Source organism: Elephantulus edwardii, unplaced genomic scaffold (genome assembly GCF_000299155.1).
Source record: "Elephantulus edwardii isolate Elephantulus edwardi_28Jun2011 unplaced genomic scaffold, EleEdw1.0 scaffold00213, whole genome shotgun sequence".
In the NCBI taxonomy this organism is placed as follows: Eukaryota; Metazoa; Chordata; class Mammalia; order Macroscelidea; family Macroscelididae; genus Elephantulus; species Elephantulus edwardii.
This window is the reverse complement of record NW_006399963.1, coordinates 5,118,193-5,129,781: the sequence shown is the minus strand read 5'-3', so window position 1 is coordinate 5,129,781 and position 11,589 is coordinate 5,118,193. Positions and strand designations below refer to the sequence as shown.

General features: G+C 38.7%; 1 protein-coding gene across 1 annotated transcript in view; it reads left to right on the top strand.

The window, feature by feature from the left end:
• LOC102868599 (transmembrane protein 72-like) overlaps positions 1-11,589 on the top strand; it is a 59,010-nt gene that overhangs the window by 31,552 nt on the left and 15,869 nt on the right. The window contains exon 2 of the mRNA XM_006897725.1: positions 5,210-5,276. Within this exon, the coding sequence (XP_006897787.1) occupies positions 5,210-5,276 (67 nt within the window). The remainder of the gene's footprint in view (positions 1-5,209; positions 5,277-11,589) is intronic.

Below are 11,589 nucleotides of genomic sequence, written 5' to 3'. Positions count from 1 at the left end.
CATTCTTCTCAGAGTCAGCCACAGTTTGTTATGATCCACACAGTCAAATGCCTTTGCATAATCAATGAAACACAGATAGACATTCTTCTGGTATTCTCTCCTTCATCACCATGGGCTCTTGATTATATGTTGTTTCATTAAATTCTTTTTGGTATAGTAACTCTGTGTTTTCCATCCATCTTTTTTTTATGTTCCCTGAGTCATTCAAAATTCTACCCATAGCATCCTTAAGTATTGCAACATGAATATGGTGGTGGTGGTGTTGTTGTTAGGTACCGTCGAGTCATAGATGACTCATAGCAACTCTATGAGTTCCTGGAGGCAAGCAATTTTGGCAGTGGATGTCACTCCTGCTTTCAGGCTTGTTTTAATAGGGAAGCTCTACCAAACACTGTCCACCATGGATAACCATTATCACTTTTGGCACATCAATGTCACAGTGTTCAGCATCACAGCAACCAAAAGTTACCTCTGTACAGCAATGCACAGACCAGTGCTATGCCACCTAGAAGAATGTTTGACAGAAAAACAATTTGAACGAGGCCTGAGGGCCGCAGATTAAAATCACCCACCTTGGGCTTGGTAGCATAACTTTCTGTCCAGTAGGCTCTCTCTATGTTGTTGTTATTATTGTTGTTAGGTGCCGTCGAGTCGTAGATGACTCATAGCGACCCTAACACACAATTAAAGACCCTCCCCATCCACAGTAGCAAGAACAACATAGATCTAAGAGATCTAAGGAGTGCTTGGATGCAATTCTTTCTTATAGGAAATTTGCTGTCACAATGTCCTGATTCTGGGAGTGTATTGAAAGAGAACAACCAGAACTTCAAGCTAAATTTAAAAGAAGCTGTGGCACCAGGGATATCGTTGCTGATGTCAGATGGATCATAGCTGAAACAGAAAATATCAGAAGAATGTTTATTTGTCTTTTATTGGCTACGCAAAGACATTTAACTGTGTTAGTCATGACAAATTGTGGAAAACACTCAGAAAAATGAGGATCCCAGAACTCTCAATTGTGCTCATGTGAAAACTATACCTAAACCAGAAACTGTTGTCCAAACAGGGTAAAAGAACACTACAGGGTTTAAAATGTGAAAAGATGTTCATCAGAGCTATATCCTTTCTCCAAATTTATTAAGTCTATATGCTAAATAAATTATAAGAGAAGCTGAACTTTATCAAGAAGAATGTAACTCCAAGATTGGAGGAAGACTCATAAACAACCTGCATTACCCAGATGATGCAACTGTGCTTGCTGAGATTGAGGAAGATTTGAAGAACTTGCTGCAGAAGATCACTGACTGCAGCCTTCAATATGGATTCCATCTCAACATCAAGAAAACAAAAATCCTCACCACTGGAACAATAGGCAACATCATGATAGATGGAGAAAAGATTAAAGTTATCAACAATTTCATCTTGCTTAGAATCACAATCAGCATTACTAGTAGCAGCAGTCAAGAAATCAGAAGACATGTTGCATGGAGAAAATTTGTTGTCTAAAGTGTTATGAAGCAAAGATGTTAGTTTAAAGACTAATGTGACCTGTTTCAAGCCATGGTCTTTTTAATTACTTGCTATACATCTGAAAGTTAGATGATGGCAGAAGAATAATCAATGTCTTTGAGTTGTTTTTCAAAATAGTACTGAATATTCCATGGACTTCCAAAAAACATCAATAAGTATGTCTTGAAGAAAGTGCAACCAGAGTGCTTCTTAGAGGCGAGGATGGTGAAACTTCATCTCATATACTTTGGGTCTGTTGTCAAGAGAGGCCAGTCCTTGTCAAAGGACATCATGCTTTAAAAGGTTGAGGGATAGTGGAAAAGATGAAAATCCTTAACAAGGGGATGATGCAGTGAGTGTAACAGTAGGCTCAAGTATATCAGAGATGATGAGGATTGCCCAGGATAGGCAAGATTGTTCATTTGGTCATTATGAATAGTTGTCAACTCAATGGTACCTAAAAATAACAACATAAGACATTTGTCCTCATCTCCATCACACTGCTGTCTCCATGCACAGCTCAGGACAAGAACTCCACATAGTTTGTTAAATGATTTTTTTACATAGGTGGGGACTTTTTCACACTGAACTAGGGTCATGTGAAAGCAGAACTTCAAAGATATAGGCCAGGCCTATGTAGCCTTCCCAGGCATTCAAGACAGATGTGGCCCCTCAGAGTTCTGTGGCATCTGTTTCCACACCATGCTCTGACTCTGGACTGTCTTCTCAGGGTCTAAGGAGATCTGGAACACACAGGAAGTACATGAGTGTCACTGCAAACTATCTGTAAGGACTTTGGACCCAACCTATAGCAATCTTGGGTTGCTGAGTTTAAGCAATCCTAGGAAGGGAGATGACTACAGTGGTTTGTGACACTCAGAAGAAAATTCCTTACAGGCAGCTAAGAGTCCTTTGCCTGATGGTGCCTTAGGCAAGGAGACAGTGATCTTCATATTTCGCACAGTGGCAGTACCAAAGGGATAAAAAGTAAAAGTAGCAAAGAGATAGTTCCTGCCTCGTTCTGATTCAGACATTTAAAAAATCCTTTAGAAGGTAGGCTTCATGGAGTGTACTACTCCAATGCTGAGAACCAGATGGGTCCCATTGCTCCACCCCTGCTGTGCTCACTCAGCAAATATCCTGCCCAGCCTATACAATCCCACCAGAGTAAACTTGAGTGAACAGACCTGAAGCCAAGCTCCTAGAGTGTCAGCAAAGCAACTAGAACTTGGAGAGAATAAAAGATGAAGCAACTGACGCATTCATCACTGAGACAAACAACCTACCTTATTCTCCTTCCAGCACAGCTCTCAGGTTTTGCTGCACAGCTCTCAGGTTTTGCTATTGTTTTTGTTTGTTGCTTTTTTTTAACTGTAAATCAATAGTGCTTCTAAGGTCTTAATGTGAGTGCTCCTTTGATTGTTAAAACTTTTCTCACGCTAAAGGAAACCAGAGGAGGAACCGAGGCAAACCAAGGAAATATACCACAGTCCCAAGATCCTCTACTGCCATCTTCTGGTTATCTGCCATAAATAAAAGTTGCCTTGGTGTTAAGAATAGAACTGTGTGCTCCTTAAGGTTCTTAAGAGCTTTATTTTGAAAGTACATTGTCAGGTTTTTCTTCAAATGCCCCTTGAGCTGACTTGAATCTCTAACCTTTTGATTACCAGAATATTGTCTTAACTTGGTATCCCACACATCTACACAGATTACAGATATGAACTGGAGACGTTCAAAGCGCAGGTCACACAACCATGAGTATTAGCCCCAGGCTGATCTGTTTTCCAAATCCTAAATGGTGATTTATTGAGCATTAATGACACATGTGGAATCAATTAGCTTACTGAAACCTTATAGCCATTATGAAACCTTAATGAGGAAGCTAAATCCTGGAGAAATTGAGTCCCTCAGCTGGTCTCTGGATTTTTACTTGGAAGTGATATTGATTGATTTTTGTGGTTTTTTTCTTTTTGTTTTTTATTTTTTTTATACTTGTTTACTTTAAAAATTCATAAAGTTTGTATACGAGTGCTCTGAGCTTCAGGTTTCTCCTCTGTAAAGTGGGAAGAGTATGACCCCTCTTTAACAGCTGCTGTGTGAGATCAAGACAAATGTGTAAAAAGTTAAGTGTTTTGTGAATTTTGGCCATTTAATTATGTCAACACTGTGAAGGAGTGCTTATCTCCCTACATCAGCCTCTTCCTTGGTGTGGGAGAGCAAAAAAAATAGAACCTGTAGAAGGTGGAAGGTAAGCTCAGCACAAGGAGTGATTGAACCTTTCATCATGGGGTAATCATTGCTTTGTTCTCCTTTGTAGACATAAGTTCTCTGCTCCTTTCTCCCAGGCCTGCTTCTACAGCCCACCCTGTAAGTGACAGGTACAAGTAAGAGACAAGGTCTGCTCCTCAGCAAGCAGCAGTTCATTCAGAGCAGAGAAGCTCCTGAACTTTTGGGATAGGGGTAAGGAAAGCCCCCAATTTCAGAGAAAGAAAGCTATGAGTGACAACGACAAGGGACTACCCACAAGCATTTAGCCAGGCATCCTGCATGGAAATTAACGTAAGGAGGTCTGGTTAGGGGGTCAATGGCTACTTGGATAGTCATTGGTGGTCAATGCCCATCTGGAGGAATGTCTGAAAATGTCTCTTGGGCTCTCTCTTTAGCTTGTGATGTAGAATATATATATATCAGGGATCTGACAGAGTCTACTCTGGCCAAGACTGGTTTAGAAAAGACCTAAGAGTGAGAGAACCTCTGTGAAGGTCAGAAGTGAAAACCTAGACACAAAATGCAGATCATCCACCACAAAAGAAAAGTCAGAATGTTTGTGGAAAGGCACCAAGTGCCAAGAAAAGAAAGGAGGCAGGGCTGCATCTCACAAAGAAGTAGGAATTATGGACTTAAGAAAGTTATTACAAAGCAGGGTTCAGACAACTCACAGGATAGTGGGATTAAAGTTAGTAAGAAATTATGCCACCGAACCAAAGGCATGCAGTTCAACTCCACCAACTGCTTCTCAGAAGAAAGATTGGCAATCTCCTTCTGCACCTCTGAAAATGCTCTGGAGGGTCAGCTATGGATCAGTTCTGACTCAAAAGACACATAACAATAACAAACAACAATCTAAAGCAGTGAGCCAAGAGCATTAATAAAGCTGCCAAATCAACATGTGAAAATGAAGCCATAGTAACAACAAAAACAGGCATCTGAGCAGGAAAAGGAAGGTCCCACCACAGGCAAATTATGCAAAGCCCAGACTCTCAGCACACGAGCAGTGGCTGCTGGGTCAGTAAGAACCCTTGAAGTCATAACTGGTAGAAAACAGGAGCAGGTAGTGTGGAGCCGAGGAGCAAGATCATTTTGGCTATTTCTGAAGGAACTAAGAAGTAGCTGAAACATTTGCATGAACTGAGGAGAGTAGACACTGTGCTCTGGGTTAGAAGACCTTGGCATTCTGCTGTTGTTTCTAGAAATCAATCAAGGAAGCTCTCTCGTGCACATTCCCAGAATTTCCAGTCAGCTCCTAGAGCTGTATAGGAAAGAGCCTAGTAGTGCTCTAGATCCCTGGCAGAAGGCTTTTCCCAAGGCTGAGAAGCCTTCAAAAGGACCTTCCATATTCCAAGTGAAGTTACAAACTTTGTGGGCAGTGTTGTGGCATCAAGCAATGGAAACATCCCTCTTTTCCTCTCTCCCTCAGTCCTGATCGGCGTGGGCACTGAGACCTTACTTCAGGGGAAGTTCACAAGCCTGGCTTTCTATCTGCTGTAAGTATGGTTCCACTGTGCCCCTTCCTGCCTATACACTCTGCTCCCACTCACCCTGAATTTATCTGCTCAGAACAGAAGAGCTTCTTGCCCCTTTTCCTATGTTGATTCCATCCTATCATAAAGTGAACAGAGATGAGGATTCTTCTAGCATAATCCCTGATCTGACCATGGCTTTAATCAAGCCATCTCTAAAGCAATAAATTACTCTTCCTTCCTTCCTCTTATCTATCCATTCAACCACCCAAAACATCTCTAAATTCACTTGAGCAATTCACTTCATTGTTGTTGTTAAGTGCTGTTGAGTCAAGTACAGCTCATACCAACCTTACGAACAGAAGATCTGAAAAGAACAATTATCGTCATTTCTCTAGTGTATATAGGCTTTTCAAGGCCTGTTATTTAAGAAGTGTATACCAATCCTGCTTCCAAGTCTGTCTAAATCTGGAATCTGTACCAAATCCTGTCCACCATGAGTAACCACTATGGAATTTGACACACCAGTGGCACAGCTTTCAGTATCACAGCAACCCCAAGTTATCTCATAGAGCAAACTCACAGACAAATGCTGTACCACTTAGAACAATGTTCTCCCCAAACACAATTAACCCAATCAACTTTTAAATACAAAGGTCCACCCATAAGGTCCTGATTTATTTAAGCAAGAGGCTTCCAGCGCACAGCTAATTATTAACTAAATCCAAAGAACCAATCAACTTGCATCAATTGTTAATGAAATTTAAAAATGACCAAACAGTTTAACCCAACTTTCAGTTAAATCAAAACAACCTACCCTCCAGAATCCAACTCCTTCATACAGGAGCCAGTCATCTCTAACTCAATCAGTCTTATTTCCCTCCTCCTATCTATCCATCCCTTCACCCACTCATCTATTCATTTATTCATCAATACATCCATTCTTTTATCCATCAATTTGGCCATCTTTCCATCTGTTTGTTCATCTAGTTATCTATTCATCCATCCACTCACCCATTAGCGATGGAAGGATAGGGTGAAGGAAAAGGGAGAGTTCAGTTAGGACTTCATAAGATATTGTAAACAATATTGTTCAATTATCATTAATGTTATAAAACAAAATGTGTATGAGTAATTGAAGGAAAACAAAAATGCATTAATTCATTCTCTCATCCTTCTATCTATACATAGGTTTCTTTTACCTGTATGTCACTGCTTTAGCCCTCACATTTATGGCTTACAAGAGCCCTCTCATCACTCCCTGCCACCCCACTTACCACCCCTACTCATTTTTAAGGGTCCATCCAAACACTTCATTTCAGTGCATTAATACTGAACATTCTTCGATTTCTTTTTCCTAGATCATATACAATTTCCCAACCAGTTTCTTCCTCTCTAGCTTGTTTTTCACACTGCCACAGAATTGTTTTTATTGTTATTTTTAGGTGCTATGATTTACAACTTACAACAATTCTGTGAACAACAGATATGAACTTTGTCCTCCCACACCATCTTCTCACTATCTCTGGCATGATCACCACCATCGTTAAACTCACTGTATAGTGGTGAGGGATGACTTCTCCTAACAACATGCCCACAGTATGTGAAACAAAGTTGTACTTTTTTTGCCTCCCTGGTTGCACTTTCTCCAAGACAGACTTGTTTGTTCTTTTGGCAGGCCATGAGATATTCAGTATTCTTTTCCAATATCACAGCTCAAAAGCATTAAACATTCCTCTGCCACCTTTATTCATTTTCCAACTTTTAAATGCATGAAAAGCAATTGCATTATGCTATTGTGATTCCCTAGGATTTTGATTGTCTAATTTTCAAAAGTAGATTGCCTGACCTTTCTTCCTAGTTCATATTCGTCTGGAAGCTCCACTAAATTCTGTCTATAGTGGGTACCTCTACTAGTATTTGAAGCATAGTTTCCAATATAATAAGAACATGCAACCCTCCAATGTACAGCAAAGCAACAAACAGATCAAGAGACTGTGGAGCTAAACTTCTGGAAACTCAGATCCTTCAGTCTTAAAGGGCTTCTCATTGCTATTAGTTTATACTCTGCTCTCAATTCCTATTCTGCAGCACTCATATATACCCTAGAGCTCCTGAGTGTCTGTCCAACTGTTTTGGCAACCTTGATAATGTAGTGGTTAAGGACTAGACTACTAAATGAAACATCAGTGGTTGAATCTATCAGTAACTACACAAGCGAAAGATGTTTCAGTCTACTTGGTATCGATCACTGTCTTTGGGATCCTTATGGAGCAGATCTACTCTATCTGATAGGTTTTCTGTGAATCAGGATCTATTTGATAGCAATGATGTTGAAAGATATGACACCCATTCATCAAATTCCACCTGCTCTAAGCCCTGAAGCCCCCACTGGCTGAGAGAAATTGTCCATCACCCTAACCTGCAACTGTGTCTCATTAGCACTCAATTCCCCTGCTACCTTCCTGCCTTAACTGTTTCTTCAAGAGTCCTTCCAAATACCAGCCTCTCTCAATTTCATTCCTTTAACCCTACACACACACCTCTTCCCAGATAATGCAACCACTAGTGCCTGTCTCACAGGGAACACAAGTTCCTTTTAACAAAACTGTCCTCTTTTTCTCTGTGTCTCCAGCACTAAGCAGCTCTATGCCAAAGAGCACCAAACCAGGGACTAGTTGTAATTACCCTTCCTTGTTTCTTCTCTGTTTTTTCATTGGATACTTGATTCATCTATGTTCATCCTTCTTCCAGAAAGGTCATTACTTCCTTTCTCACACACATCCACAGTCAGTGGGATGGAAAACCCAGATTAAAGAGGGCAAGGGCCTCCCAGCCTACCAGGGGAAGGCCTTGTGCTTGAAATACTTGCCCTCTGCTTGCTCCAAGAGGCTTAGTCACTAGAACCAGACTGAAATCTGAATAAGGCTTCTAATTCCTCTAGGCTCAGTTTTCTTTTCTGTACCAAGACCTAGAAAAGGAAAAATTCCAGTGGTTTCACAAAAGCCAAGACTTAGTATGCATGGACATGCAGATCTGGAGCCTGAGTGCTGGGTTGATGTCCATGTTCCTGGTCACTTATGTGACTACAGTAAAGGAACTTAATATCTCAGTACCTCAATTTTCTCATCTATAGAATACAGTCAGTTTTATTACTTCTCACTAAATTGTTACAAGGATTAAATAAGTTGTTACTTGGGTTTTTTTTATTTTAATAAAAGTTTACAGAAACTTTCTATTTACTCCTTGCCCAGGTCTCCCGTCCAATTCACTTTTCTCTTTGAAAAGTAAAAAAAAAAAAAAATTCATTATTATACAATCCCTCCCTCTCCTCCAGTCCACTCCAATATGCAGCTTTCATTCTGGACACTTGTCATAACAATAATACCTAATCATATATTCCTCCTAAACAATTCCCTCCCTCATCTGTTTCAACGCAGTATACATTATCTCCTCTAAGTTTTCCTTCAACTCCTATGTCAGACCCAATTTACAACAGTGGCACTATGCAGTACTTGCTCTTTTGTGACTGAGATATTTCACTCATGAGATACTTCACTCAGCACAATGTCCAATTTCTCCACAACCTCACCAGCATTTGATATTTACTGTTCTGTTAAATTTTGCTATTCTTACTGGGCTGAGAAGATATCTCATAGTTTTTTTTTATTTGCATCTCTCTTAGAACTAGGGATTTTAAACACTTTTCATGTGTTTGTTCTCTATCTAAATGTTTTCTTTGGTGAGGTGTCTGTTCATATCCAGTGCCTATTTTTCGATTAGGTTCTTTACCTTTATCTTGTTGTGGTGCTCAAGTATTTTGTAAATAAGTCCCTTATCTGACATGTCATTACCAAATATTTTTCCCAGTCTGTGGCTTCTGTTTTTATCCTGTTGGAGAAGTTTTTGGTTGTGCATAGGGATTTGATTCTTACAAGGCCCCTTCATCTATTTTATCCTCTCCTGGTTGTAGATTTTTCAGGATGCTTGGAAGACTGTTTATGTTGTGGATTAGGACTTCTAGAGTTCTTCCAAGCTTTTCTTTAATGGAGTTTATAGTCCTTGGTTTTAGTCCTAGGTCCTTGATCCTCTTTGAGTTAGACTTTGTGCGTATGGAGTGAGATGTGGATCTTGCTTGAGTTTCCTACAGATAGTTTTCCAATTTTGTCAGCACCATTCTTAAAAAGGCTATCTTTTCCCCACTTGACTGATTTCATCTTCTTGTCAAAAATCAGTTGACCATAGGTAGATGGGCTAATTTATGGATTCTCAATTCTATTTCATGGATCTATGTGTCTGTCATTGTACCAGAATCTGACTGTCTTGACCACCACGGCATTGTAGTAGGATTTGAAATCAGGGAGTGAGATGCCTCCTACCTTGTTTCTCTTTTTAAGGAGTGCTTTGCTTATTCAGGGCCTCTTTCCATTCTAAATGAAATCAGAGATAGTCTTTTCCACCTCATTGAAGCATGGAATTGGTATTTGTATTGGGATTGCATTGAACATGTAAATTGCCTAGGGTAATACTGTCATTTTCACAATATTGAGTCTTCCTATCCATAAGCAAGGGATATTCTTCTACTTCTCCAGGTTTGTTTTTGTTTCTTGTAGTAACGTTTTGTAATTTTCTTTAATAGATTCTTTGTGCTTCTGGTTAGATTTACTCCCAAGTATTTAATCTTGTGATTAGCAATTGTGAAGGATATTGTTTTGCTAATTTCCAGTTCTATATTCTCTTCATCACTGTAGAAAAATCCAATTTATTTTTGTATGATGATCTTATATCCTGCCACTTTGCTGAATTTGCCAACTATGTCCAGTAGTTTTCTTGCTGACTCTTTAGGGTTTTCTATGTATACTATCATATCATCTACATGTAGAGATAATTTTACCTCCTCTTTGCCAATTTGGATACCTCTTATTTCCTTCTCTTGTCTTCTATCACTAAGACTTCTAATACAATATTGAATAGGAGAAGTAATAATGGGCATCCTTGCCTAATTCCTGTTCTCAAAGTGAATGCCTTTAATCTTTCTCCATTGATAACAATGTTGGTTCTCTGGTTTGCATACATACTTTCTACTATCTTGAAGAAATTTCATTCCAATCTTATTTTGTTGAGTGTTTTAATCAGGAAACGGTGTTGGATTTTGCCAAAGGCCTTTTTTTGCATCGATTGATAGGATCATATGGTTCCTGTTCTTTGCTTTGTTAATATGATGAATTACAATGATTGTTTTTCTTATGTTGAAGCATTCTTGCATCCCTGTTATGAATCCCACTTGGTCATTTTTTTGATGTATTGTTGGATTCCATTGGGCAGGATTTTTGCATCTATCTTCATTAGAGATAATTGGCCTATAGTTTTCTATTTTGGTGGTATCTTTACCTGACTTTGGTATTAAGGATATATTTGCTTTATAAAATGAGTCTGGGAGATTTCCATCTTTTTCTCTTTTCTGAAATAGTTTATGTAGAATTGGTGGCAGTTTTTCTCTGAATGTTTGATAAAATTCACTGGTAAAACCATATGGCCCAAGGATTTTTTTTTTTTGGTTGAAATTTGGTTTATTACTTTTTCAATTTCTTCTTTTGTAATGGGTCTGTTCAGATGTTCAGTTTTTGCCAGTCTAGGTAGATTGCGTTTCTAAGTATTTGTCCATTTCTTCTAGGTTTTCATATTTGTTTTAGTATAGTTTTTCATAATATTCCACTGTTAGCCTTTTTATTTTAGTTGGTTCTGTTGTGATATTGCCCGTTTCATCTCTTATTCAGATTATTTGTGTCTTTTTCTTCATTTCTTTTGTTCGTTCTGCTAGTGGTTTGTCAATTTTATTATTTTATTTATCTTTTCAAAGAACCAACTCCTTGTTTTTGTTGATGGTCTCAATGAGTTGGTTTTTTTTTTTGTTTGTTTGTTTTTTTTTGTCTTAAAAGGTTTTTTATTTTATGTTGGTTTGCAAACAAAATTTGTATACATTGCGTTTCACACATTCCTTCATTCACATTGTGTTTCATATGATCATTCCCATACCTTGTGTTTTATAAAATCAGTCACCATTGAGTAATGCCCACTATTGGGTTTCAAACCAATGGTGTAAAACTAAAAAAAGTCTAAGCAATGAGCCTTAGGTGCATCAGCATTTCTATGCTAGAAGGAGTCATATGTTATACTTCAGGGTGAACTCATATCATCTGATTCCATTCTCTTTACCTAAAGCAGAATAGTGCTTTGTAGGATCTCTTCTTTTTTTTAAAAAAATTTAGGTTGTTTATTTTTCATTTCAATGAACATCTACAGAGATTTTGGAATTCCATTCATTCATTGTTGCACC